The sequence below is a fragment of the Ascochyta rabiei genome, chromosome 17 (assembly GCF_004011695.2).
Source record: "Ascochyta rabiei chromosome 17, complete sequence".
Taxonomy (NCBI): Eukaryota; Fungi; Ascomycota; class Dothideomycetes; order Pleosporales; family Didymellaceae; genus Ascochyta; species Ascochyta rabiei.
The window spans coordinates 710557-737040 of NC_082421.1; the positions used below are offsets into that span (position 1 = coordinate 710557).

At 55.2% G+C, this 26484-nt stretch overlaps 13 protein-coding genes across 13 annotated transcripts, besides 5 other annotated features; 9 read left to right on the top strand and 4 right to left on the bottom strand.

Annotated features, from left to right (window-relative positions):
- Positions 1–162: 162 nt before the first annotated feature.
- EKO05_0009621 (uncharacterized protein) lies at positions 163–3124 on the top strand (the record flags this gene model as incomplete). Its single annotated transcript, XM_038942622.1, has 3 exons — positions 163–468; positions 590–2536; positions 2594–3124. The coding sequence occupies 3 exons, from the start codon at positions 163–165 to the stop codon at positions 3122–3124; spliced, it is 2784 nt and encodes a 927-aa protein (XP_038795006.1).
- Positions 2887–2936: a tandem repeat.
- Positions 3125–3606: 482 nt separating the features above from the next.
- Positions 3607–6366, top strand: EKO05_0009622 (uncharacterized protein; the record flags this gene model as incomplete). Its single annotated transcript, XM_038946901.1, has 1 exon — positions 3607–6366. One exon carries the CDS (start codon positions 3607–3609, stop codon positions 6364–6366), a length of 2760 nt encoding a protein of 919 aa, XP_038795007.1.
- Positions 6073–6121: a tandem repeat.
- Positions 6367–6392: 26 nt separating the features above from the next.
- Positions 6393–7782, bottom strand: EKO05_0009623 (Galacturonan 1,4-alpha-galacturonidase; the record flags this gene model as incomplete). Its single annotated transcript, XM_038942744.1, has 2 exons — positions 6393–6985; positions 7044–7782. 2 exons carry the CDS (start codon positions 7780–7782, stop codon positions 6393–6395), a joined length of 1332 nt encoding a protein of 443 aa, XP_038795008.1.
- Positions 7783–8467: 685 nt separating this feature from the next.
- Positions 8468–9322, bottom strand: EKO05_0009624 (uncharacterized protein; the record flags this gene model as incomplete). The annotated part of the gene is made up of 2 exons (XM_038942582.1): positions 8468–8943; positions 8995–9322. 2 exons carry the CDS (start codon positions 9320–9322, stop codon positions 8468–8470), a joined length of 804 nt encoding a protein of 267 aa, XP_038795009.1.
- Positions 9323–9517: 195 nt separating this feature from the next.
- EKO05_0009625 (uncharacterized protein) lies at positions 9518–10204 on the top strand (the record flags this gene model as incomplete). Its single annotated transcript, XM_038946902.1, has 1 exon — positions 9518–10204. One exon carries the CDS (start codon positions 9518–9520, stop codon positions 10202–10204), a length of 687 nt encoding a protein of 228 aa, XP_038795010.1.
- Positions 10205–10502: 298 nt separating this feature from the next.
- Positions 10503–12185, bottom strand: EKO05_0009626 (uncharacterized protein; the record flags this gene model as incomplete). The annotated part of the gene is made up of 2 exons (XM_038942421.1): positions 10503–11705; positions 11757–12185. 2 exons carry the CDS (start codon positions 12183–12185, stop codon positions 10503–10505), a joined length of 1632 nt encoding a protein of 543 aa, XP_038795011.1.
- Positions 12186–12684: 499 nt separating this feature from the next.
- On the top strand, positions 12685–14070 carry EKO05_0009627 (Carrier protein, mitochondrial; the record flags this gene model as incomplete). Its single annotated transcript, XM_038942737.2, has 2 exons — positions 12685–12802; positions 12911–14070. The coding sequence occupies 2 exons, from the start codon at positions 12685–12687 to the stop codon at positions 14068–14070; spliced, it is 1278 nt and encodes a 425-aa protein (XP_038795012.2).
- A 469-nt stretch (positions 14071–14539) lies between these two features.
- On the top strand, positions 14540–15596 carry EKO05_0009628 (uncharacterized protein; the record flags this gene model as incomplete). Its single annotated transcript, XM_059637579.1, has 2 exons — positions 14540–14681; positions 14731–15596. The coding sequence occupies 2 exons, from the start codon at positions 14540–14542 to the stop codon at positions 15594–15596; spliced, it is 1008 nt and encodes a 335-aa protein (XP_059493562.1).
- A 749-nt stretch (positions 15597–16345) lies between these two features.
- Positions 16346–16382: a tandem repeat.
- A 1680-nt stretch (positions 16383–18062) lies between these two features.
- Positions 18063–18698, top strand: EKO05_0009629 (Non-specific serine/threonine protein kinase; the record flags this gene model as incomplete). Its single annotated transcript, XM_059637580.1, has 1 exon — positions 18063–18698. The coding sequence occupies one exon, from the start codon at positions 18063–18065 to the stop codon at positions 18696–18698; it is 636 nt and encodes a 211-aa protein (XP_059493563.1).
- A 122-nt stretch (positions 18699–18820) lies between these two features.
- On the top strand, positions 18821–19279 carry EKO05_0009630 (uncharacterized protein; the record flags this gene model as incomplete). Its single annotated transcript, XM_038942442.2, has 1 exon — positions 18821–19279. The coding sequence occupies one exon, from the start codon at positions 18821–18823 to the stop codon at positions 19277–19279; it is 459 nt and encodes a 152-aa protein (XP_038795014.2).
- Positions 19280–19485: 206 nt separating this feature from the next.
- On the bottom strand, positions 19486–20432 carry EKO05_0009631 (uncharacterized protein; the record flags this gene model as incomplete). The annotated part of the gene is made up of 2 exons (XM_038942675.1): positions 19486–20127; positions 20181–20432. The coding sequence occupies 2 exons, from the start codon at positions 20430–20432 to the stop codon at positions 19486–19488; spliced, it is 894 nt and encodes a 297-aa protein (XP_038795015.1).
- A 263-nt stretch (positions 20433–20695) lies between these two features.
- EKO05_0009632 (Cystathionine gamma-synthase) lies at positions 20696–22692 on the top strand (the record flags this gene model as incomplete). Its single annotated transcript, XM_038942703.2, has 5 exons — positions 20696–20767; positions 20820–20914; positions 20962–22044; positions 22097–22514; positions 22567–22692. 5 exons carry the CDS (start codon positions 20696–20698, stop codon positions 22690–22692), a joined length of 1794 nt encoding a protein of 597 aa, XP_038795016.2.
- A 1585-nt stretch (positions 22693–24277) lies between these two features.
- Positions 24278–24340: a tandem repeat.
- A 790-nt stretch (positions 24341–25130) lies between these two features.
- Positions 25131–25165: a tandem repeat.
- A 265-nt stretch (positions 25166–25430) lies between these two features.
- EKO05_0009633 (uncharacterized protein) lies at positions 25431–26426 on the top strand (the record flags this gene model as incomplete). Its single annotated transcript, XM_059637581.1, has 1 exon — positions 25431–26426. The coding sequence occupies one exon, from the start codon at positions 25431–25433 to the stop codon at positions 26424–26426; it is 996 nt and encodes a 331-aa protein (XP_059493564.1).
- Between the last annotated feature and the right edge of the window lie 58 nt (positions 26427–26484).

Consider the following 26484-nt stretch of genomic DNA (forward strand, 5'->3'; position numbering starts at 1 on the left):
GGCAACCGCGACGACCAACAACGCGACGGTCAGCCTCACTCCTTCACGCAACTGCTCGCGCCACGCTGCGACCGAGGTGAAGTCTTGCCTGGCACCCGTCCTCCGATGAGGGCGCTCCACTCCCGGCCGCCCATGACATGATCCCAGCGCTACGACAGCGACATGGCTTCTCCACTCTCCACACCCGCTAGCCCCAGGACCTCGTCGCCGTTGACGCTCGACGACGACACTGCACAGTCGCTCTCGTCGTCGCCAGATGGCGTCCAGGGCGTTGCGACACAGAGGGGGCCGGACCATGTCTGGCCGAGCCACGTTGCTGTGCCCAACGCCGCCGGCGCATCCCCCACAGCGGAGCCCGCGAGGCCAGAGCAGCATGCACCGAGCGCAAAAGGAAAGGAGAAGGCTGCCAAGCGCCCGCTGCGGTTGCTGGACCTGCCCGTGGACGTGCTGAGGGAAATCATTCACCAGGTACGTCTGGCGTGGGCGCACGTGTAGACTGCCATGCGCCGTCCTGCACCGCATCCCACCACACCACCGTAGCACTCCATCCATCACCGCCGCAACACGGGCTGACCATGGCCCTCCACAGCTTCCGCACACAAACGACCTGACGTCCCTCTCTCTCTGCCACACCGCCCTCCACCGCCTCGCCATCCCATGCATATACTCGCGCTTCGACATTGTCTGGCCTGACGAGAGCACCCACATGGAGCCACGCTCCGGCGTCGACGCCCTTACCTATGGCCTCGCAACGCTCGTCATGGGAGACGACTGCTTCCCACACCAGAACCAACGCTACCGCGAGCATGCCGTGCCCGCCCCGAACAACCAAGCTTCGACGCCCTACCCTATTCCCCGCCGCCGGTTCGGCAACTACTACGGCCAGTTCACCAAGAAGTTCTCCCTCGGCAACGGCCCGCAAGCCTGGGTGCAGGAGTATGTCATCACCAAGGAGAGCGGGAAGATGCTGGGAACGCTGGTTGCGCTTGCCATTGCACGCATGATCAACCTGGAAACCTTCGTCTGGGACATGCCTACCGGAGTGCTGCGCGACGTGTGGCTAGCGCTGTCCAGTCTCGCTGGCCGAACCGATGGCGATGACTGTCGCCTCGAGCGTCTGTGGATTCGCTGGCACGACAACACAATCGATGCGCCTGTTCCTCCACCTGCCCCGCCCATGATGCTCAACAACGCGAATCTGCCAGCTCCTCCAAACGCCACGCACCCAAGCGGCGTAGGCTCCATGCCACCCCCGATCGTTCCGCCTCAGCCGTTCTCAGCGAACAGCATTACAGCACTGGAACGCATCGAACATCCTACCTTCTCCGTCATCCCGCCGCTGAAGAGCTTGAGCGTGCTGGATATCGACGAGCTGCCGTATCTAGACGAGATGAGCATCTTGATTGCAAGGTCGCAGAAGAAACTGCGGGAGCTCCGTGTCGGCATCGCCCCCCACGCGCAGCAACGGGACTGGGTCACAGTGTGGGATGGTGATGGGCTCCATCAAGTTGACTACAGTGCTACAACAACGGCAGCAAGCTCGATAGGCGAAAAGAGACTGGGTGGTGTGCTCGGTGTGCTTGTGGGCCGGATCCACAACATGCGTCACTCTGAAGAATCTCCTCAGAAACCTGGTGTAAGTGGATCGCAGGGTTGTGCGGTCAAGTCAACGCCTGTCAAGCCGACGATTTCGAACCCTCTACCCTCCATAGCATCGCTTTCGATCCAGGACAGAGACTCTGAGCAGGATGTGGATCACTTCGGGAATCCAATGGAGGAATCGACCATCACAGAGGGTATCAGCCTGTTCAACGAGAATCTCCCAGCCAGTGCTGAATCATTTGTTTCAACGAAGAGTCTACCAGCTAGCCCGGCGACAACGAGGAAGCTTTCGGAGCCGGCTAACGCCAGGAGTGGTGCATTTACTTCAACATCAGAGGAGGAAGAGCTGCTGAACGGCAAGTTGAAACTGGAGGTCCTAGAGCTCGAACGCATACCGCTCTCTGTGTCGGTGCTGCGGAGGGCGTTCGACTGGTCAATTCTTTCGACTCTGACGCTACTACACTGCAGCAACCACGAACAGCTGTGGAAGGTGCTGCGACGAACTTATACCCCACGCACTGGCTACCCTGGATCGCCATCTGCATCGAAAGCCTTCAAGGCTTCATACACGCTCCGATCTGAGTACCAATTGAACTTGAAGCGGATCCACACCAACACGGTCTCGCCATCTCTCATTTCCTTCCTCAAAGAGACGCTAGCACCAAACAGTCTCGAGGTCCTTTTCCTGCAGGAAGGCCGCTCATACTCGTCTACGGTGACAGTAGACGCCATATACCGCGGCCCAATGCGAAGGCACAAAGCAAGTCTCAAGAAATTGATGATTGACAGCAGTGAGAAGGGACCAGATGGGCACACAACCACGAGTTCGAGATGGCGGCGATGGATGATGAACCACGAGATTCTGACTTTCATCACGAGCGGAAGAATGAGCAGTCTGAGAGAGCTGGCCGTATCGATCGATTACAAGGACTGGGTAGGTCTCTTTCTTACATTGCGCTGGACGAGAGTGGTCGTACTAACAGCTCGGCAGCATCACTTCCTCCAACGCCTCCCCTTCATCCCGCACATCCGCTCCCTTTACATCCCTTTCATCGCCGACCACGCGCACGGTAACAATATTGACCCACGGGAACTTGCCTACCAAATTCTCGACATTGTGCACCTACGCCCAGAAATTGAACTCTGCTACATGGGCCTCACCCACAAGTGTTTTGAGATACTGGAAAATCGACCGACGAACTACGACCTACGAAGCGATAGCATGAGTGGCGAGGGTGGAGCGGGCGCGCATGGCTACGTGGGCCACGATCCAGCCATGATCAGCGATGACGAGAGCGAGGCGACAGAAGATGAGGATGATGACGACGACAACGGGGCGGCGGGACTTGCTGTGGAGGAGGAGACGGAGAGCGAGGCGAGCGAAAGTAACGAGGCAGACAGCGACGACGAATCATTCATGCATGAGGAGCATAGGGGCCCAAAGCTTAGGGTGCGCGAGATTCTGTTCTACGAAGAGAGAGTGGAAGCGTTTAGGAGGAGGCATGGTGTGCTGAGGCCTTAGAGAGGCTCATCCTGGAGGGCAGGAGGTAACGGGATCTTCTTGTGCTACTATGCTGCATCTCCTACACCGAACAAGCGGCAACGACGGCGTAGATTGGCGTACCAAGGGAGGCATCGTCCTCTGGGGGGGTTCGGTCTGGCTTTGTTTCACGATAGTACGACTGTAACTCTACATGCACTGTGGATACGTCGAGCGATAGGACAGAGTGTTATGCAGTGCACCTGAGAACACAAGATGGGCCAATGCATAACTATAGCCAGTGCAAGGAAGCCCACGTGCTTTCGCGTATCGATAGGCGCGTCCAGTTCACCGGCAACCGCGACGAACAAACACGCAAACCAAACACAGTCCTCACGATGCACGAATGATATCCCACAGTCCCCAGGCGCACACCTTCATCCACGACCATCATCCCCCCTCTATCCACAACCGCGTAAGCACCGCCATCGAAGCGGGGGTCCGCACCTCTTCCGCAGCCCACCATGGACCACGCAACCCTGGTCTTCTCCTCCGTCTTCCCCGTTCTCTCGCTCTCGCACACAACCCCCACGCCCGTCGCGACACCAGACTTGGGCTTCACGGCGCCGGGCGCGTCCTTTGGCAGCCCTTACATACCGCGACAGCACGAGCTGCACGACAACACACAACACCGAAGTGTCAAGCGCACAATAGCATGGAGCTGCGCAACGAGATTCTTGAGCTTGGACAAAGTAGTGCCTGCCGTGCCACGAATCCTGCATCGGACGCGCGAGGTGGAGGACGCGCTTGTTTATCTGCTCGTGGGCGAGGGTAGAGTTGAGGATGGAGCGCGGCACGGCGAAGAGGGACTACTGGAGTGGTATACGAATGAGTGCCGCTTGCATTTTGCGAACAACGTCCGTCCGGGGCTAGAAGAGCTGTGGACAGACGAGGTCAAGCTTGCACGAAGCTGGGATGTGCTCGACGAGAGCCAGACGGTCCTGGAGCAGGTGCAGAACGTGTACCTGGAGCCGTTCAACGAGCACGTGCTCCCGTTCTTGCAGGCGAATGCGAGTGCCACGGTACGGCCGACGAGACCGACAAGGAGGGACGAGGATGATGCGGCCGAGCATGCCAAGTGGAAGTTCAGGAGAGATGTGCATGCGTTGTTTGCGCATTGCATCACACCGCGCCGCTACTCCAAGACGCTGAGCTATGTGCTGTACGATGCCGGGTGCAGGTTGTTCCGCATACACACACGGCAGGACGGCGTGCAGCCCAGCGCTGCTCCAGAAGACACGCCGGAGTTGAGGCAACAGATGACCACGCTTCTGCAGGGTTTAGAGCGCGTTGGTCTCGGTGGTGAGACTGCGCAGAAGGCATTCGCTCATGCGACGAACAAGCTGCTTGACTCATTCGTCAACAGCCATTACCTGAAGGTCGACTGGTACTCGAGGAAGTCAGTCGTGCCGCAGTTGAAGCTGTGGATCCGCGATGGCTTTTGCCCACTGATCGAGCTCGTGCTGGAGTGCTTGCGATGCGAGCAGAGCACTATACTACCCACCGAGGTGACCTCATGGCAGGAGATGGCGCTAGGTAGGCTGGGACGCGTTCGAGTCGATAATCTCTTCGACTTTGTCATCAACTGGGACAAGAGCTTGGGCGCCATTCTCGACATCAAAGACTACCTCAAAGTTGCGGGAGCGAAACAAAATCTCACCTCGAGCTTCTCGCAGCAGGTCTCACGACGGTTGCTGCACCCAGGTGCTACCACAACATACATCCTCAACATCTACATCTCTATCATCCGCGCGTTTCATGAGCTGGAGCCGAAAGGTGTCCTGCTCGAAAGAGTCGCCAGGCCGATTCGACGGTACCTGAAGGAGCGAGAAGACACAGCGCGGATCATCATATCGAGTCTGCTCACCGACCTGTCGGATGAGACAGGCAGCAAGTTCTCCTCCAACAGCGAGCTGTCATACGAGATCGCCAGCGAGATGGCCAAGCCCCTTGCAAATCTTGGCCAGGAAGCAGACGAGGAGCTGAACTGGAACGACATGAACTGGCAGCCGCTACCACAGGATGCTTCGCCTGACTACAAAAAGTCAAAGGTGGAAGACGTCATATGGTTCCTTCTCACGCTGTGGGAGCGCGATGACTTCATCAACGAACTGAAGAACATCCTCGGCGACCACCTCCTCCGCTGCCAGGACCCAGAGTACGAGAAAGAGATTCGACTGCTCGAGCTCATCAAGATGCGTCTGGGCGACAACAACCTTCAAGCATGCGAAGTTATGCTCCGCGATGTCCTGGACTCAAAGCGCATCAACGCCTCCATCCGCGCCGCCACAACCTCATCGTCTAGTCAAGCTTTCTTCACTCCCGAAACCCATTCCAGGAACCCACAAACACCAGATGGCCGACACCCACGAACCCCTCAACCTCGTCGTCCTGCCCACAGTCCTGCTCACCCCGCACCCTCCACACCTGCCGCCGCCGCATCTGCAGGCCCGTCACTCAATGCACAAATCCTATCGTCCTTCTTCTGGCCGCTGCTACGCGACGATGACTTCCGCGTCCCCGCCGAGATCTCCGCCCTGCAAGAACAGTACGGCCAGAACTTTTCCCGCATCAAGGGCATGCGGAAACTGCGCTGGATGAACGCCCTGGGTAACGGCTCCGTCACACTTGAATTTGCAGACCGGACCGAAAACTTTGAAGGCTTGACGCCCTGGCAAGTCAGCGTCGTGCATGCGTTCCAGCCGCAAGCCGACGAAGCGCACATCGCAGCCAAACAAACAAAGAGCGGAGAGGGCATCAGCAGAAACGTCACCCAGCTCGAGGAGATGCTCGACATGGACGAGTCGCTCGTACGCCAAGCAGCAGCGTTCTGGGTAGGCAAGTCAGTGTTGCGAGAAACAGGGCCAGACACATATGCCATCATCGAGACGCTGCCAACGTCCGGTTCGAAAACAAAGGCCGACGAGGATGCAGCAGCCGCAGCAGCAGAGATGGCAGCCGTCGAAGCAGCGCAGCAGCCTGCTGCTGTGCGGAGCCAAGAGGACTTGCTCAACGAGAAGAAGGACGTCTACGCTGCTTTTATCATCGGCATGTTGACAGCACAGGGCAATATGCCCGTCAAGCGTATACTCATGATGATGCGCATGATGGTCGTAGGCGGCTTCCCATTCGGCGAGGACGAAGTCGCGACGCTATTGCAGGAACTCGAGGGAGAAGGCAAAGTAGTCGGGTTGGGAGGCGATACGTGGGGCGTGAAGAAGTGACTCATTCCCATGGCTACCAGATACGTCTAAGCAGGATTATACCCCTTACTCCACCCGGTACAGTTCAGCCCTCCCAACAGGCTCTCATCCACATTCCTGCACGTGACCAGATTACTCCCATTCACCGTCCGGATATCCACATTCTCCGCCGTGATCCCCCAACACGTCAGCGGACTCGAACACACAAGATGCGCAACAATAGGGCTGAAGACGCGGTTCGTCCTGCCGCGAATATTGCGGAACGTCACATCCGTGATGTTCAGCTTACTCGGGTGCTGGAAACACTCCTCCTCGTCGTCCTGCCCGTAGCACTGCGTGATCGTCAGGCCGTAGTCGACGTCATCCAGCACCATGCCGTCGTAGGTGACGTTGCGGACGAGGCCCCGCCCCCCGCCGCCGGTCAGGGCCGCGGACTTCTCAGAGTACGCGTCGGGCCATACTTTGATCCGCGCTCCCTCGGACGAATGCGACATGGTGATGTTGCGCACCAGTATGTCTTGGACGTAGTCGATTCGTGAGGGGTATTGGCCTAGCGAGCCGACGGAGATGCCGTGCGTGCCGTTGCAGCGCAGGTTCTGGACGAGTATCGAGGTGCTGTTTGGTTTGAAGGATACGCAGTCTAGTTGTAGATGTCAGTCCTGTGAAGCATGATGTGGAAGGAAGGGGGCAAAACGCACCGTCGCCATTTGTGATGGTCGAGTTCTCAATCGTGATGCGCTCGCTGCGGTAGATGTCCCAGCCGTCCGTGTTCTTCTCGAAGTTGCCGTTGTTGCTGGTCGAGAATAGATCTAGACCTGAGTAGACGACGTCGCTGGAATTGGCGATGATGTTGTGCCAGAAGGGCGAGTTGCGCATCTTGAGGCCGCTTACGCTGCCGCCCTGCAGTCCGACCACGGCGAACAGCACCGGCCGCTTCAGCTTCTTGTTGTTGACGTATTCGTCCCACCATGCTTGCCCGTTGCCTTGCACCACGCCGGACCCGTATACGTTGATGTCTGAGCCGCCGAGGATGAAGAAGGATGTCGCGTTTTGGTACTGCAGGTCAAAGGAGTTGGCTTGCCAGTATGTGAGGTTGTCTGCTGGGAAGGACAGGGTGCCTTGGATGTCGAGGTCTATAGAGGAGAGGCCGGTGAGATTCAAGGGAGAGGCTATTGTGTAGGTCTGCTTCTCGGCAAAGATCACATGGCCGCCATCGTTGCAATCTTGAACTGCTTGAAGGATGTTCTCCGCGTCGTCCGTCTTGAGGTCATTGTGAGATTCGGCTACGCAAGTTCTGTTCCGGTTTGGTGAGGGCAGGGCGTGGAACGGACGTGGTGTGCGAAGTGTTTCAAGAAAGTTCTCAGCGACCGATACTGACGATGCTACAGGAGCGAGCAACAACAGAGCAGCTAGAGACGACGTCGTGAGTGCTAACATTTTCGGATTGATGGACGATAGCTACTTTTCTCTCACAACTAACTCCAACGACCAGCGACTGCTTATATACATCATGGGACAGTCGCTGAATCGCACACAGGCCGAGCTCGACAGCTCCTTCGTCAGGGGAGCCATAGCTGTAGCTCTCCCAAGCTTAGCCTGCACGTTGGAAAAGCTTTCCGCTGCAAGCTTCCCCAGACTACCCCACAAAGAGCTACTATGCTTTCGGTAGTCCGGGAAGTGGGAGCCGTGGGGTAGAAGCCAAGCCATTGCGGAGTAGGAGGCCGACATGTGAGGAGGTTGGTGAGATGCAGAGCCTATCATGAACCAGAACCGCAGATCCAGCCAAGGCTTCAAGCACACAATCGTCCGAGATGCAGCTGCCTTACTCGATCAGCAAAGGTTTCTTGCCATGTGACGTACCCTTCGAACAGTTATCCGGAGGTGGATAATGCTGGATTCGGCATGATCAAATGTAGGATCCTGGTTCCGTTGTTCCACCAATCATATGGTCGGACCTCCGCAGTTGGCTTGCGAACTTGGTATCCGAAAGGCTGGGGATGGGACCTTGATGCTCGTGTTGGAAAAACCAAAGGCTTCGTCGCTGTCAGCTCTTATATGTAGAGCCGTCATCCGGACAGGGGTCAGACAGCCAGACGTAGATGGCCCATAGTTGAGATTGGGCTCAATCTGACTCTGCGTCCTCGTTCAGAATACTCTCGCATGCTGCTCTGAGATCCTCAACACCAGAGACGTTTCTCCACTGGTCGAGGATCTTGCTGACTTCCTCCCACTCCTTTCCAGCCTGCTCATCCTGCTCTTGATCAATCAAATCACGTAAACGTCTTGGCGTACCCAGCACCCATCTGACAGTCTCTTGCTGCATCTGCTTTTTGGTAGCTGCTTCGTCCTCCATCGGTTCTCCTTGCACATGTATGTCGATGCCCAAGCCTTCTGGTTTGTTCTGGAGCCCTCGCATAGAAGACGAGAGCGAGGCAGCAGTCTCAGCAATGTGCGAGATGGCTGGGCCAAGTGTGTGTGTAGTAGGTGCCAAGGGGTCCATGTTCCCGCGCATTCGGCGAATCGTGCTGGTCGCAGATAGCAGCTTTGAATAGTTGTCGTAGACGAGTGATTTTCGGTCGCTGTCGAGATTCCGTATCTCTGCATATCGTCAGCAGGGTGCAGCATGCTGAACGAACGAGCTTTTCATACGTGATACAAGATCGGCTTCCACTTTCAGCACGCCCTGCAAGCCTTCCTTTGCAAGCAAGCTGTCCACAAAGGCCTCGGCGTTGAAGTCGGCAGCATCCAGCTCTGTCAAGGTTTCGTCCTCCTCTGGACCCAGCCCAGTCCTGGTCGGCTCTTCTGAGATTCTGGCATCTGCTTCTTTCTGGGCGTTCCTGATTCCATAGTAGTCTCGAAGCGCTGCGCGATTACGCCGCGCATTTGGCGGAGGTCTTGCGGAGCCATCGAACGAGTTGCGTGTGGAAGAGGGGCTACGTATAGAGGAGCTAGGACGAGGCGAAGCTATAGTCGACATTGTGGAGCTCCTTTGAGAAGTTTCGAGGCGTCCGGTACACGATGGATGTTGTGGAGGGTGATGTATCACGTTGGCGCTCGGTGTGAACTGCCAAGGCCGCCATTGGAAAGAGCTCCCCACGTCATTTACGCAACGCGTCTTTGCACGCTTTGTGAACATCAATGGTCATATATCGCACTCCAAACAATCGCCAGTATGGTAGGTAATGCCGCAACGGAGCTAATGCAGCACCTCGCATCGAGGCACCTTCACCCCAAACCTGCCTGGCTGCAAAGCTTCCTCTCCACTACGCGTCCAAACACAGCCATTGCTGCATTAAAGCAGACATGCCTTTTTCGTCTTCTTGCAACTGATATAACGACGTCACTGAGCCAGCCAGCATCTTCACTGCTTCCAGACGACGTGCTGAGAGGTACAGTCCAGTCCCGCCCCCTTGCTGGACCAATCGTTTGTCAAGTGCTTGATGTTGAAGACATTGGACAGTCGCGCTGGTCACAGGTCGAAGCAATCGAGGCAAGAGAGCGCGGCGAGACGACAAAAGGACGAGAGATTATTCGAGTGATTGAGCCGGAGAACGACGATTCCGGTCAAGCTGCTGCGCCTACACAAAGCAAAGGCCCGTTCAAGTTACTACTGCAGGATGCGAAAGGCAATCAGATTTATGCATTGGATCTTCGAGGCATCGACGGACTCAACACCAACATGAACATGGGTGTGAAGCTATTGCTGCGCAACGTCGATGTGCGAAGAGCGGTCGTTATGCTCGAGCCTGGTAACGTGCAGATCTTAGGCGGGAAGCTCGAAGCACTCGACAAGGCGTGGAAGGAGGGGAGGAAGGATAGGCTGATCAAGGCAGCAAACGCAGGTGGAGATGCGACATAAAGATCCCACTGCAGAGGACGAGAGCAATGCTGTCAACACCACTTGTCGACGAACGCTGAGCGCGTATGCAGATCTCACCAGGCTGCAGTCCCTTTACCTTGCTCACTGGAAGCACCGTTATGGATATCTGCGCTTCTGCCGCGTTGTCATGCTGAGCCATAGAGCACCCACGTGCGAACGACAATCACTTGAGCAAGCATGGAAGCTGCGATTACGACCCATCCCATTAGATTGGGTGTACATGGTGCAGTACATAGCACAACAATCACCAGTTCCAGACCTTCTCACAGGCCAAGATCTACACGTTCTTCCTGCCCCCCTCGTCCCAGCTCATGCCATAACTCTTGACTCTGCTCCAATAAAACGCCCTATCGTTCTTGAGCCCAAACTCACCCCAGTCATCTGTCAGCCGGTTGTAGCTCCAGTATCCTTGCCATGTCAACTTGTTGTTCTTAGCCTGCCGCCCTGCATTGCTAAGGTTCAAGATCATCTTGTTGAAGTACTTTGGCGTCGCGCCCGCTGTTTCTATGACGAGTGAACCCTCCTTCTCCGCGTCGTCGATCCCGGGCATTTCGGGTCCAGTCAAGCGCCAGCGACCCAAGAGCGCATCTTTCATCGGCGCGGATGGAAGATTGCCGTGGTTCTTGTGCATGTGTTCGATGTAGAGGTAGGGTACTACATCGGCTGGTTCGGAAGTTGTGAGGAGCGAGATGCATGTCCCGTCACGCAGGAAGCGGAGGTAGCGGTAGTAGGTCACGATGTGGATGGGGGAGTTCCACGTCAAGCTCAGTGTACTAGCCGCACCGGGGCGCTGGTAGTTCACCGTGCTAATGTAGCAGCCGTTGAAGCGGATGCGTGGGCGGCGGCGGAACAGGGTACGGAAGGTGGGGTAGGGTGATGGCACAAGCATCTGAGTGATGGATGCCGGAGATGGAGGGGTTCGAGAAGCAGTGTCCTCGGTGTCGGAGTTGTTGCCGAGAACGAAGCCACCTTCCTCGTCGTCTCCTAGTGGTCGGCCGTCAAGCTGGCAGGTATAGGAGTAGTGCATAGCCGCAAAACCATACTCATGTCCTAGTGCGATACGCTTCCACACCTGGTCCTCAGTACTGACAAGATAGGCTAGACGTTTACAGACTTGCGCAAGGCGGACGAATGCTGCAAGGTCCTGTACAGCCAGATGTCCCAGGATCTGGACAATGATTTCCTCAGGAACAGCGGCGATGGGACATGGTGGTGCTGGAGAGAGATCTGTTGGTGGTGGCTCTCCGCTTATAGACAGAGTAGAGAAATCTGCGAGTAGAGTCTGGAGTGAAGCTGAGAGACCATGTAGGGAGTGGTGGGCAGTATTGGGTACTGTTACCGGCGCATCAGAGGGGTTAGGATCCTGCGGTCTCGGTGCTGCACTCGTTACTGGGGTGCTAGCCTGCGGCTTGGGTCTGTTTTGGAAGAAGGATGGTGGGAAGTGCTTTGCTTTGTACTTCTCGTGCACACCATCGTCGAGCTACAAGATGTGAGTGTATGGCTAGAGCAATGTTCTACGACATAGACCTACCTTGAAAGCCTTCCTGTATAACCTCACGCTATCGCCCAAGCTTCCTTGTGTTTCACGTTCTACGGCCTTTTCATAATGGTCTAATGCAGTTTTTGGTTCTTTGCTTGCAGATGTAATGGCAGCGGTCTGGGCGCTGGTTTCACCCAGCCTTCGACCATGCTGCTTGTCACCCAGATCCTCATGAACATAGGGAGTGACTTCATCTGCCTCTTCCAGACTGCGCTGGCGTGCATGGGAATGAGACGCTGCGTCCGGCGCAGTGCCCTTTGAGGCGAGGGGCTTAATCGCTGATGGAGCTGCTGTCCTCGCTGGAGCCGCAGATGCTACTGGCGTCCTGCCCTTGGCTCGGGCCGAGACTTCTTCTCTCCATCTCTGGCGGAAAGACTCAAGCTCAGCCTCGGTGCTCGTGGTATGGTTTTGAGGGTCCATGGTTTTAAGGTCCAAATGTGGCGTCCCGCTGCTTAGCGCGCAATCCGATGTCGCTGGTTCCACGTGCAGCAAAGTGGGTATGGTACAGCACGAGGTTTCGGTGGCTAATGGCAATACATGTCTACAGAGCCGGTGACTCTTCGTCTGCGTTGGCGTTGGGCGGTGAATCAGCGATGCATTGAGGTTGACAGGCACCGAGCGATGACGAAGGAAAGCGCGCCACAGACGCGTTCTCGATGCAAGTGCATCTGATAAGCCGCCGCTGCAGCCCCACGCCGTTGATCCTATTAGTCCGATCGTGGTAGACATTTTTGTGGCTCGGAGCTAGAACCAACCATGGACGACCAGGCCGCCCTCGCCGCCTTTCAGCACAGCGTCACCACTTGATCACCGCCCACGGAGAATGAACACGCCCGCCTCTCTGCGCCCTTGCGACTCTCACCACCCGCCTCGTTCCCACTCGAGCTAACACAACCGTCCACTGCACGCAGCGGTAGAGATGGCGACGGCCACTCAGCGGGCCGAGGATGTGGACGTCATCAAAGGCGCCGACGAGGTGTCGCTGCCCCAGAAGATGCTTTCGGCCGTGTCTGGGAGCATTCTGACATCGTTACTGGGTGAGTAGTTGTCTGGAGTGCTTCGTTTTCATTGCGCACCATCTGCGAGCTGGGTCCACTACACTGTCCGCCACAGCGCTCTCTCGAACAGTCACTGACGTAAACCAGTCACGCCCCTCGACGTCGTCCGCGTCCGTCTACAGTCGCAAGAAACACCGCAAAAAACATCGTCGCACACTTCCCGCGGATTCAATGGCTCCACTCTTGGCCAGTTCCGCGACCTGCCGCCAAACACGGGCATCTCGGCTTGCTGTAGAGAGGTGTTCTGGATGAACAACAAGGCGCCTTTCTGCGTAGCTGGGCCAACCATGGCGCCGATCAACCCAGCCGATCTGAGCTGCGCGGTCGAAGAGGTGCAACGGAGGACCATCAATAGTACCTGGGACGGGTTACGAAAAATTGCACAGAACGAAGGACCACGGACACTATGGCGAGGACTGTCACCGACTCTGGTCATGGCAGTCCCTGCGAACGTCATCTATTTCGCAGGTTACGACTGGTTACGAACAGCTCAGGCGTCGCCTTTCCGCCAGGCCATCCCGGACGCGTACATACCTTTGGTAGCAGGCGCCTCAGCTCGCACAATGGCCGCTATCACTGTCAGCCCCATTGAGATGTTCAAAACCAGGATGCAGTCAGCAAACCACACAGCCACCGCTGCAGGGCACTTTCGCGAAACAATGGACGGGTTGAGGGAGATGGTGGGCTCACAAGGTGTTTTCAGCCTATGGAGAGGTCTCACTTTGACCCTCTGGCGTGACGTACCCTTCTCTGCGATCTACTGGTGGGGCTACGAAGCCACGAGAAACGCCTTGACTGATGCCAGGGGACGAGCGGATGCCAGGAACGACGGTTTCGAGTTCCGCATGGGCCGAGGGGAAGAGAAGCTCAAGCGACGAAGCCGGTCGCGGAGCCGAGAGAATCCAAAAGACACCATCGTTGACAGCTTTATTGCCGGCGCTGCTTCTGGTGGAGTTGCGGCATTCGTCACCACACCGTTCGACGTCGGCAAGACCAGACAGCAAGTCGTACAGCACGCAGGCAAAGCCGCCAAGGACGCTGTCGAGACTGTACGACCAGAAGATCAGTCTATGCCTCGATTCCTTATGCACATCTACAAAGAGCAAGGGATGTCTGGACTGTTCAAGGGATGGGCGGCTCGATCACTGAAGATTGCACCTGCTTGTGCGATTATGATCAGCTGCTACGAGCTAGGTAAGAAAGTCTTCAACGATGCAAACGAGCGCAAACATCTCGAACGATCGTGAGACCAGGAGGACGGCGTGTGATTGGAGACTTTAGCACATTCTTTGGCTTATGCGCACTCGCCTGGTAAGAGCAAGGAGTTTGATTCAACTCGTTTTTGCATCGCGACAGCATGGCATGACACGGCGTTATTGGCGAGTCGAGGCGAGGAGCGGTCTACGACTGGAAATGTATTGATACCAGCGCTACTGTATATACCAGCGCATGTATTCTAGCGACGAAAAGCATCGCATGTAATTGAAGTATTTATATGACAGTCTCATATCACGCGTGCAACAGAGTCTCGATCTCTCATACAGCTTTTATTTGTTTCGAATGGAGTTGGTGTCCGTTTCGTCGAGGCAATTCGACATGCATTTTACGCTAGTGCGATTGTTATATAGCCGCGAGAACGCACGCGTCAACAGCAACCGCATTGTTGCGCGAACCCAGCTACCCCACCTCACAAGTCGCCGAGTTCAATTGACCGCAATGCTTGACGTTGAAGATTTTAATGCTGTCTTTCGAGGGCACAACTACACCGACGGCCTGGTACAGCAGATCCAAGAGTACCAGCATGCGCTCGGCGGACAGACCTTCTTTGAGCGCCTATTGGAGCTGCTGAAGATCAAGGGCAAGTGCGGTCGCAAACTCAACAGCAACCATCTGCTGACAAGATTTAGGACGCAAGGCATACCCACCAAAGACACCACAACAGCTGCACGACCTACACCAGCGCATCGTCTCCTCCGAAACCACACTACACAACAAGCACTGTCTGATCTTCTACCTACTCAAAGACTTGTCGCCGCAGCACCATGAGGACGACGAGCTCGCAACCGCATTCGCACGCGACGTTCACCTCGAGAAGCGCTTCTGGACCTTCATCGAAGGCTTGTGGTCTCTGGATCATCTCGAATTTGCGAACGCTGTCGGCAACCTTACACACCCTAGCATAATACCAACGTTCCCAGACGAGATCATGCTCACGCTACTGAATGGAAGAGAGAAGCTGAACAGGGTGAATGTGCAGAAGGGCGAACAGGATGAGGTGCTACCACTTGCCTACTACAATTGCGTCAAGCCGCCGCTCGAGGACCAGAAAGTCAGGACCGAATTTGCAAAGTATCTTTCAAGCCGCAACGTTACGGAAACATACTACTGGATTCATACCCGACCCGAGCATGAGCAGAAGCCGCTTCTTGAGATCTTGATTGAGCAGACATTGGACAAGAGCACGTGGAACAACGGTATCGGTGGAGAATTGTACACAAGGGAAGACAAAGCCATGGAGCTTGTCAGCTTGCCATTTAGCGACGAGGAAGAGGACTTCATCGAAAAATTCTTGACCGAGGGCAAGGGCAGGTCCTTCCGGAACGCGGAGGATACAGTCATGATGCGTAGAATTGCTATGGGCAGGTTGACTGATGTGGCAGAAGATCAAAACACACGTGGCCGCAGGCAGGATGGCGTTAATTGGGACTCGTTGAAGGATGGCGTCAAGAAAGGACTTGGGCCGAGGCGTGACGAAGACGGGTTTGTCTTTTGAAGCTCTACACTGAGTCCGGGCAAAGGACAACATCCTGCATAGCGAAGGCGTTCGGCATATCAGTCTCAGACATGGGGCGGGTTTTATCCATTTGGGTTCGTCTACACACGGCATGCTGCCTTGCTTGGTCAACGCCAGGTGACAGTACTCAATGCCGTGGGTGACATTTTTAGTTTACAATCTTCACAATTTATCGCCTTTACCTCACCGCTGCCCTCATGACGTCGGCCTCATCGTGACCTCACAGGCCGGCTATGTCAACTACACGTTCATGCCGCCCTCGAACGTGATTCGGAAGCTCGAGGCCGTCAGGTCGGCTAAGGATCCTGATCACAGGCCCTATCCGTGAAGTCCGGTGTAATTGGCAGTTGGAGAATATGGATCTTGGCGATCTGAGGAAGACGGCGCTGGGTAGGCAGAGGAAGGGAGCTGATGAAAAAGGACGGCTCATTGCTATCTTGATGAGGGACGGTATGGGCAGTGTGGGTAAGGAAGAGAGTAACAGGGTGGAGGTCAAGAAGGAAGAAGACAACGAGAAGGATAAGAGAATCAAACTGGGGTCGTTTGTGGTCTGAGGAGCGTTTATGCGAGCATGGGTCAAAACAGATGCAATTCGTGTGTTGAGCGTACAGATTCTGGGGTCAGATTCCGAACTAAGCCATAATAAACCATGGGGTGTGATTAGAGCCATGCGATTTTGCAATGCTTTCTTCAAGATGAAATCGCAGGAGGGTTGGTGAGAGGCAATCGTGTGTTGGGTTCTTGTGTGCTGTGTGCTGTGTGCTGATTGAATCATAAAAGCCACTATGTTTTCCGCATCCGCACTCGCATGAGTCCAGAGCTTCGAGCCCTCTACCAGACCTTTCTGTGCCCAAGTCTATAACGTCCTCCTGGAGCCGGTTATGGGACTGTTAAAGCCACAACAGCATAGAATTCCACTCAAAAAGCAGTTGAAGTGAGTTGTCGTTAGTCGTGCCATTGAGTACTTAACAAGGGCTCGTAGATCTGTTCGGTTGGTCAGTCCAATCCATTCGCGAAGCACCTAAGAGCGAAGTATTGAAGATAAGTAACTTCCACTTACATCATAGAGGTACTGGTCAGCCAGAGATTAGCCTTGACACGAAGGCCAAACATGCAAAGGATGCTTTATACCTCCAGGATGCACTCACGAAATCAATTCTCGGCGCTTGCGGATGTGGCACTTGAAGATGTGAGTGTAGATACAGGCTGAGGCGTCTGTTTGGGTTCCATAATTTGTACACGTTGAAGCCGGTCATTTTTGATGAAGTAGTCTACCGTGAGGTGGTTCTTGGGGTCTTTTGTGCTCGAGTGCCACCCGATCCTGAAGCTCAGTTCAGCTGAGTTGGTCGTCGATGATAGAGGAAACCTACACCACCTCGACCCTAGTCGCCCCCTGCGGTGGTGTTTGGGCTTGAACTAAAGAAATGATCCGTTCCTTCTCTGAGTTTGACTCGTCGGGCTTGAATGTGGCGGGGATGGCCATGGTGACAGATACGAAGGTGTTATTGATGCTGAAGCTGAAGGTGAGTACGGTACTGATCAGGAAGTTGACCAAGCGGTCAGTTAAGGGCAAGTCTTGTGCCGTTGGTATAACGATAGCAGGTCAGGCAGCGTCATATGCTCTATACTCCTAGGTTCTCACCTCGCGTTTGTACGGGCACTGAGACAGCAATTAGTTACCTGGAGGCACAAATGGTAGACTTTCAAGGCTATTCTACTGTGGAGTATCCTCAAATAACCTGGCGTGAAGAGGTGTTTGTGCACTGATGGCTCTGGAATTACTACCGCAGCGTGCCCCTGGCACAGTGAGGAGTGCCAGAAATACAGCTAATCGACTTTTTTCAACATCATTTTACCTTATCCTAACGAGTAAACGCCAGGTGAATTCGGTGGCTTTCAACGCCGTACAGCTCAGAGGCTTCCTAACACAAACGAAACCAGTCACTGCTGGATTGTGATAGTAGAATCAAAGTCCTTATAAGATCGAGCTTTCTCTGTCCACTGGAGCACAACCTATCGTCTATACCTCTGCTATGAAACAATGAATAGACAACTGGAAATATCTGTCTTCCTCTTCCAAGGTTTCGTACTTTTGGGCATTCGAAACGCAAGAGCACTTCACCTCACGTCATTGTGCGCTCAGCACGGGCCGCGCAAACAAACGCCTTTCTGTTCTTCCCACACAGCGACTGCTGCACACAAGCAGATCTAAGCAATTTCGGTCAAATTGTTGCCTGTTATTGAGAATTTTGCCCAAGGCTTAAGTCCGCAAATTGCAATACTTTGATCTCACTCTTGCAATGACATCTCCTCCCGCAACCCCACCACGCGAGGTGTCATTCTACGACGAAGACTGGCGACTCGAAGATATAGCTTCAGACTGCGAGTGGGCTGAAGAGTATCGGCCTGGCGGGTTTCATCCGGTAACTCTTGGAAACAAATTTCATGATCGTCGATACGAAGCCATACGCAAACTCGGGGAAGGCTCGTATTCTACTGCGGGTTAGTGGTCAGCACAAGGTGAGTCGCGCTCATAGCTCCGAGCTTCAGGATCAGATCATTGACTGGAGATGTAGCATACCCAGGTATGCTGTCCTCGAAATTATGACCGCTCAATCCTCCACTGCCTTTACTGAACTCGCTATTCTCGACCACCTTTCGAACTCGGCGCCAGAGGACCCAAACGCTCAACACATCACGAAGCTTCTCAAAAGATTCCATCATGAGGGCCCCAACGATAATCATCAATGCCTCGTCTTTGAGCTCATGGGTGCAAGCGCTGCTTCACTTGTGGAGGAGCTTCCCGAGAACATTCCAAAGTTGTGGGGCGTGCCGCAGCGATACGCGAAACCAGTGGCTAAGAAGATACTCATTCATGCACTGCATGGACTAAAATTTATGCACAAGAATGGTGTGGTGCACGGCGATCTGCAGCCAGGCAATCTGCTCTTCTCAATCGAGAACCTCGATGAAGTAGACCAGCAGCAACTGGAGCAAAACAGAACCGACGCGGCGATTCCGTTGAGGAGAATCGACAAGAAGACAGACAGATGGGTACCTCGAAGCGTGTATCAGAGATAAACGTTGCATGATCGTGTCAAGCTTGAAACGGACTTCTATGTGAAGTTGTCCGACTTCGGAGCTGGTAAGTGCATCAATCACTGGTACAGGTCAAGACTGCCCTTTTTTCCCCAGCTTTCTTCATGTCTAATCCACCAGAATCTACGGTAACACCGAAGGGCCTCCGTAGTCCCGAAGTTATTCTCAAGCGACCATTCGGTAGTAGCATTGACATCTGGTCATTCGGGTGCCTGATGTACGAATTCCTCACAAGCGAGCCGCTGCTCACAGTAATGACATGCGGCTACGATCAAGAGCACCGAGACAAGGCTGACGACGACCATCTCATCCAGCTCAACGGCAAGATTCGTCCGCTGCCTGAATCTATCATGCGTAGTTGGTCGCGGGCAGATCGATGGTACGACTTGGACCACAAGCAATTCTGCGACTTTGAGCCCTACAAGTCTCTTGAGCAACGTTTTGCAAAGAACAAGCATCCTGATATTGACGATGAGGAAGCGGCTACCATCTGTCAACTCATCCGCGTTATCCTGGTGTACGATCCAGCAGAGCTGCTCAAGCAACCTTGGTTCTTTGAATGAGTTTACGAACACCTATGCGTCGGTTTACGCGATGAGAGGGATGCAAAGGTTACGGTGGTTGTGTGCCGAGGCGTTTGGAACGACACGAAAGACACCCCAGATATGCAGTGGCGTTCAGCATTCAGGTATCGGTAATAGACAGAGGCATCGAATGTAACCGGAAGAGCTTCGCTTATGTCTTCCATTCTTCTCGCACTCAGTTCTCATCACCCCACTAAACCCTCAAACAGCTCGTCTCTCCTCCGTCTCACTTCATCACACCTAACCTCCAGTCTCCCCACTTCTTTCCTCGCAGCCCCCAGGTCCGCCGGCAGCCCACCAAACTCCTCAACCTCGCCTTCCAACGCCTCGACCCTGTCCCTCAGCTCCTCCAGCGCTCGCTGTTGCTCCAGCATGTCTGTTATCGCCTCGGCAGACGCTATATGCTTGCTTCCGGGCGTCATGGCGCGCGCGTGTGACAACTGAAGAGAAGCCAGCTGCGACTCTGCTTCTCGGATCTTGGAGCGGAGGTGCTTGGTCTGCCGGGTCTGCTCGATGGTTTGGCGCTGCAGGGAGGAGGGAGCGGAGAAGGACGGGTTTGTTTGTAGCTCGTTCAGTTGGGCGCGGAGGAGTGTGTGTTGCTTTGCGAGGTATTGTTGAAGGGTCTGGATGTGGGTGAGTTGGTTGGAGAGGTTCTGCGTTGCGGTGGTGTGGGAGATCAGGGCGTGGGCGAGAGTTTGGGGGTCTGGCGTCGGTGTCGAGAGGGCGATGGTGGTGGATGCGAGCGCGGTGAGGGCCACTGCCCCCTCTGGCGTGAGGTGTGCGCGGACGGTGGAGAGGATATGCGCGTCAGAGGGGTTGGTGGCGACCTACCTGGTGAGTGGCTTTGTCGTGTGGTGCGAGTGGTAAAGAGAGCTCATACCTCGTCCATCTCCTTCAGCGCTTCTCTTTCTACACGCTCTATTATTGCACGCTCTTCGTCTGCCCTTTCATTCGCCATGGACAACTCGCGCAGTACCTTCAGCGTCTCTTCGTTGCGCTCAAATGTCGGCACTGTGCGCCCAGCATATTTGTACGACAGCCATGAGTCTATGTGCGCCCAATCCTGTGCTCTTGCACGCTGTTGCCGGGCTTTTGAGGGCGAGAACAGATCAGACGGTGTAAGGTTGTCCATCGTCGCAGTGGTGTCACGTCACGTCACTGGTGTTTGTTGACGAGCTCAATGCGGAGACGGCTGGACCTGGCTTATCGATAAGCTTAAATTTTGGCCATGTCGCAACTGCCGACCTCGGAGCTAGTGGGTGATGGGGTAAGTTATTCTGGAGCACCAAGTGTCACTGCCGTCGTACCAGTCTTGCCTCCGCCATTACTCATACGAGGCGTTTCTCCCTTACATTGTACCATATCTTGCACACAAGACAGACGTTTGTTTGTAGTATGGCGCCCATGATGATTGAAAACGAGAATGATGTTGAGGTTGGAGAGAGTCTTCCTCCTATGACTGAGCACGTGAGTCAATGCCTCGCATCTCCTACGATTGAGCGCGTACTGAATACGGCAGGCTGTCAGTGTCTCATTACCGACATGGAGAGCCAATATTGGCTACGAAGAAGGTGAAGAGTGGGTCGTCAGTAAGATGAAGACCGGATATCCTAGGTAAGAGGTGGCGAGGACAAAGATCGAACCTTCGTTGACAGTCGTAGGTTCTTCATACATAAAACCATTCAGGCCTTCGCAGCAGACATTGTAGAGAAGTATGGAAGAGAAGGAGAGGGGGCAATGCTCTTCCCCACACATTGTACCGCATCAAGATGTCGAGACTTCATCCTCCAGACCGCAGTCGACCAGGACACTTCGCAAGTCCGGATTGTTGACCTTGTTCCCGCAGCGGAGAAAGCACGCGCTGAAGAGATGAACGTCATTTCACCGAAGATATCTGCTGTACTCTACCCACTGGATCTTTTCAAGGTCGCAAAACAGTTCTGGCAGCACTCGGGAGACGGCGTATCGAGTAGAAGAGCAGAGTACTGTCACCATCTGTTTGAGAAGGGCGTTCTCCTCGACGCAGCCAAGCTCAACGAGCCCACCCGCTTCTGCAAAGGACCTCGACGATACCAGAACAAGAAATCCATCGACCTCGACGCTCCCGCTGTCCAACAAGACGCCGAGACCGTGACCCAGTTCGTCGAGCAGAGATTCGGCCGCAACCTCGATCTATCCCTGACCAAGAACGCCAAACTCGCTGTCCGCCGCCGCATCGCCGGATCCCTTACCGCGGACGTTGCGCTCACGGAAGCACTATCTCTCGACATGGACTCGGAGCGCACTCGACAAGTCGCCGATTTCTCCGAAGACGACGTCTACCTCTACCCCACGGGCATGAGTTCCATTTTCAACACGCACAGGAATCTGCTCGCCGCCAAGGGACAGCACAAGGCTATTGTTTACGGATTCCCCTATATCGACACGCTCAAGATCACCGAAAAATTTGGGCCTGGTTCGCTGTTCTACGGCCATGGCTCGAGTGAGGAGTTGAATGATTTGGAGAAGCGGTTGGAAAGCGGCGAGAAGTACCTCGCTCTGTTCACAGAGTTCCCGGGTAACCCGCTGCTCAGAAGTCCGGATTTGGAGCGCATACGGAAGCTGGCGGACAAGTACGACTTTTGCGTCGTGGTTGACGAGACGATTGGAAACTTCATCAACGTGAACGTGCTACCATACGCAGATGTGGTGGTCAGCAGTCTGACCAAGGTCTTTAGTGGCGACAGTAACGTCATGGGCGGAGGGTGCGTATACCCACCTCTTGTGTATGCGGACGGTGCAAGCTGACAAGTCTAGTCTCGTGCTCAACCCCAAAGCGAAAAACTACAAGCTGCTCAAGCAGCGATGGACAGAGGACTATGAGGACAACCACTGGGCCGAAGACTCCATCTTCCTGGAACGCAACAGCCGCGACTTTGTGTCGAGGATCGACCGCATCGGCACAAACGCCGAAGCTATCTGCGACGTGCTGAGCGCGCATCCACGCGTGAAGCAAGTCAACTACCCCAAGACCTCACCGACGCGTCCCTTTTACGACAAATGCCGCAATCCAAAGGGCGGCTACGGCGGTCTGCTCTCCGCAACCTTCTACACAAAAGCCGATGCCATTGCCTTCTTCGACAATCTCGACACCGTCAAGGGACCGAGTCTGGGCACCAACTTCACGCTGAGTAGCCCGTACGTCATTCTGGCACACTATGGCGAGTTGGACTGGGTAAGTCAATCTCGATGAAATTCGAGCGAGTGGCCGTGCTAACGATGGATAGTGTGCGAAATGGGGTGTCGAGGCTGATCTGATCCGCTTCAGCGTTGGGCTGGAAGAGACGAGTAAGTTGGTCGATACGTTCAAGAGGGCGCTGGACGCTATGGCGACGGCGTCGCAGGAGACTTAGCACGACGCCAGAGTAAGGAATAAAGACATGCCTGACAGCATTCACCATGATCATGTTTGCCTACGTTGTATTTTCGCAAGAGCGGCTCACAGAATTAGCGCGGTGTCGAATCTATTCGATATTCGCGAGACATGCCACGGTAGTCGCAGAAGGATCGATTCTTCCGATCAGCCTGATGGCGGGTCGGCAAGCCGTGCCGACCAACGAAAAGCTGATGACGTCAACCTCACCTGGTATACGAGTGTGATCGGTGAGGGGGTACAAAATCGTCTGTTGACAATCTGGCTGATCTGCTCTGCCAGGAGATGAGACATTCGGCTCACTGTGCCATGACAGCGAGCCAAGATTTGCAATGTTTTTTTTCACGCCGAATCATCTTGCCTGATGCAGTGAGATTGGGGTTTGCGGGCCGTACTGGGAACCAGCCCGTTTCTAGGAAATGGTCAACATTGGTCTGGTTGAGGTCTCGTGTGGAGTCAGGGGTTAGGGGTCAGTGTTGGCGTTCTTGTCAATATCCTTTGTTCCTGCGCCAAGAGTGGCCATGCCGAAGCGGCATGCGTTATATCCGTATTGTGGCTTTCCGTGGGACTATCGGACGCTTACTTCTCGTTGCCTATAGGAGTGGTGATGCGGGGACAGCGGTGCTGTCGATTTGCACATGTACGAGGCGTGAATGGGTCGTGGTGCTGCGAGATTGGAAGAGAGAATCAATCAGACCATCGAGTGGTCTCGAGTAAGCAATGGTTCGGGATGGCCTGGCATTGCGTCGTGAGAATTGCTTCTATGAGAATGGTGTGCACACGATGGCATTTTGTGGGTGTATGGCCTGAGAAGATGCCTCAAACTATATTGCAGCCATCAGTCATGTCGACCAGGCGGACGGGGAAACGATAGCCCGAGCTCCCCCGCCTTTTGCAATAGCACGTCGGCAATGACATCGGACTAGGATGACGCTATGGTTTGGGTGAGGTTGTGCCTTGTTAGCGATTGTTGTCGTCGTGGCAACGTGGTGCAATCTCGGGGAGGCCGCTGCAGTTGTTTTGTCTGCCAATGTGACAGATCCGACAGAGAGCTGCGTGCCGAATACCGAAGCCTGAGTCGTTGTGCAAAGATTCCAGAGGCTGCGGCCGTACGCTGTGGATCTGGAGCCAGCACTCCCGCGTGGTGCTCCCTGCGAAAACGGCCCGTTTGCGGCTGTCTCTTGCGTTTCGGTCATGGCAGGCAGTACCCTGGTTGACACCAGCTTCCCTGATCCCTACCTTGGAATTTGATTTCGTTGCTCGTTGAGGCATTCTTGTCGTAGAAATCTACAGGCCATCAGGCCTCCCAATCAGGCTGCGATGATGCCCAGCTGAACATTTCATTGGACCATGTCCGTCGGATTTGCGAAAGCTCCCGACAGCACTGCGCCTCTTGTCGGAAAGACATGTTCCATTGATGGCGGTCACGATGGCGTGTTCAGTCGTGCAGCAGTGGAAAAACATCTGGATCCTATCTTGACATTCACCTGAGATGGGACATGTTGTGGCATGGAAGGTGATATGAAAAGCACGTGTACGAGTGGGTGAGGGTAGGGGCCCGGATAGTGGCATGGTGGTATGGTGGTATGGTGGTATGGTGGTATGGTGGCATGGTGGTATGGTGGTATTGTGCCAGTGGGCTCCATGCGATCGTGGTGTCGATGTGCGGCCGTTGCCGGTCGGATGGTAAGTTTCGCGAGGCCTTCCGCCCATCTTCCGTCGGCTGCGCGGCTATGCAGCGAATCAGCGTGGGTGGAGCTTGCTTATGTCATCGGCAACGCAGCGCAGAGGTGCTCGGGGCCGCAGCTTCGTGGATTCGTGCAGCGCAGTGATGGGCAGCGCGCTTTGAAACGAGGACTCTGCTCGGTGGCTACTGTTCTCGTCGACAGCTCCGTTGAAGGCGGAGAGGGAGGATTGTGTCGAGTCAGTCGAGGAGGATACGAGTGGCAATCGCAACTCAGCGCACACAAGAGTGCTGCTGGTTCTCGACGGGCCCTCCCAGCGCCAACCGCGAACCAGGACATGTCAGCTCGTTAGTGTCCACGGCGATGTCGACAGGTCGAGCGCGTGAGCTAGGAGGGTGGGCGGAGATTAGCCGTGTTGGCGGCCCCTCTTTGCTCATGCATCCTGGATCACAATCGCCTCCACGGCGAGCTTGAGCTCAGGCAGCTGACGGACAAGACGTCTGGCTGGCTGCGCAATGCACACGCAAAGTTGCCGAGCGGTGTTCAGGAGATGCCGTGTGCCGTTGGCGGCCCGCGTCTGAGCGAGTGCACGTGCTTGGCTCGCGGTGCAAGTTGCCGCAAGCTGTCGCGACAGGTTCGCGGCTGGTCTGCAGTGCACGGGCCCTGAGCAGTGGGCACTGCACAACACGCCATTCCTCTGCATCCGTACTGCCTACTGTGTATGTACACACACGGCAACACGGCAACATGGCAACATGGCAACATGGCCATGGACTGAGAGTCGCTCCCTAAGCGGCCCCGGGGCTTCGAAGTCAACGTTCCCCGATGCGCTTGGACGGATGGAGACTGGGCGTGCACGCGCTTCGCCTCGTGCGACTCATCACCTCGACGCGACTGGCCCCATGTCATCTCTTGGCTCACACTATCCGGGCTTAACGCGTCGACGTCTGACAGGCCCAGCCGGCACCCCAGGCCGAAGCGGGCATAGCGCTGCTTCCACGCGCGGCAGCCCTTTGCCGCCACCAACGCTTGCATGGAGGGAAATGCATCTGCCCACGACCATCCACGGCCACCTCTGCCCTGTGCCAGCGTGCCAGCGTGCGAGCCGGGGATAACCCTACATGGTCGCCGACCGGCGTCCCTAGAGCCTTTCTGCTGTGTCGTAGACGCGGCAACATCCGTCTGTGCAGCTGCGTACATGGTACACGACCAGGCTGTCGTCAATGGCAAGCGCCCGTTGCTTCCCTGGAGCCAGGGTACCAACGGCCCAGGCACCCAAGCATGGCACATCCAACGATTAGGATTGGGAAAACGGTCGGGGTGCTTGGCCATGCCCACGCTAGGATATCGATCCCACGAGGCGCCGACCACTCCCCAGCCGCAGAGCTGGGAAGAGCGTGGTCCTGTCCAACTGCAACTTTTTGGAGCGCAGAGCTTCCGTGCCCGTGAATATCAGTATTTCTTGTGTAGGGGTACAGACCACCTCCAGATGTTGGCTTTGCGAATACGGCCCTGCCTCACAGTACTCGCGCATCCATCCGGACAAGCACCTCAAGGCCACCTACACCCAAGAAATAAAACGTACGTTAGCCCCACCAAGCACTGTCATTGCATGTCTTGCTATCCATTCGCTTTCGACCCGGCCACACCGTCGACTTCCAATCAAGCAAGACAATCTCCATTTCACAGAAATTTAGCATCCGCTGCGCACACGACTTACCACACTATCTGCACGTATAGCTCTCGATCAAGGGGTCACCATCCGTACTGTGCCACACCTGTGCCTGTGCCCCACCACCGTTTTGTGGGTTATTACAACCTAGACATCCTTCAGCCTCCCCCGACAGGGCACAGTCCACAGACCCTCGACACTCTTAAGCGGAGAAGCAAACCGTTGCCGACTGATCGCCAGGATTCTCGATCCTACACTTCTGCTTCTTACAATCCCTCCACTCGACGTCTCCGAACTCTCACCGAGAGCTCAGGACAGAGCTTTCACCCCGCAAAGACAGCCTTGCATCAGCCCTGAAGCTCAAGTCACTACCGTGCAACGCGCTATTCGTGAAATTCACGGCCTGTTCTCGGAG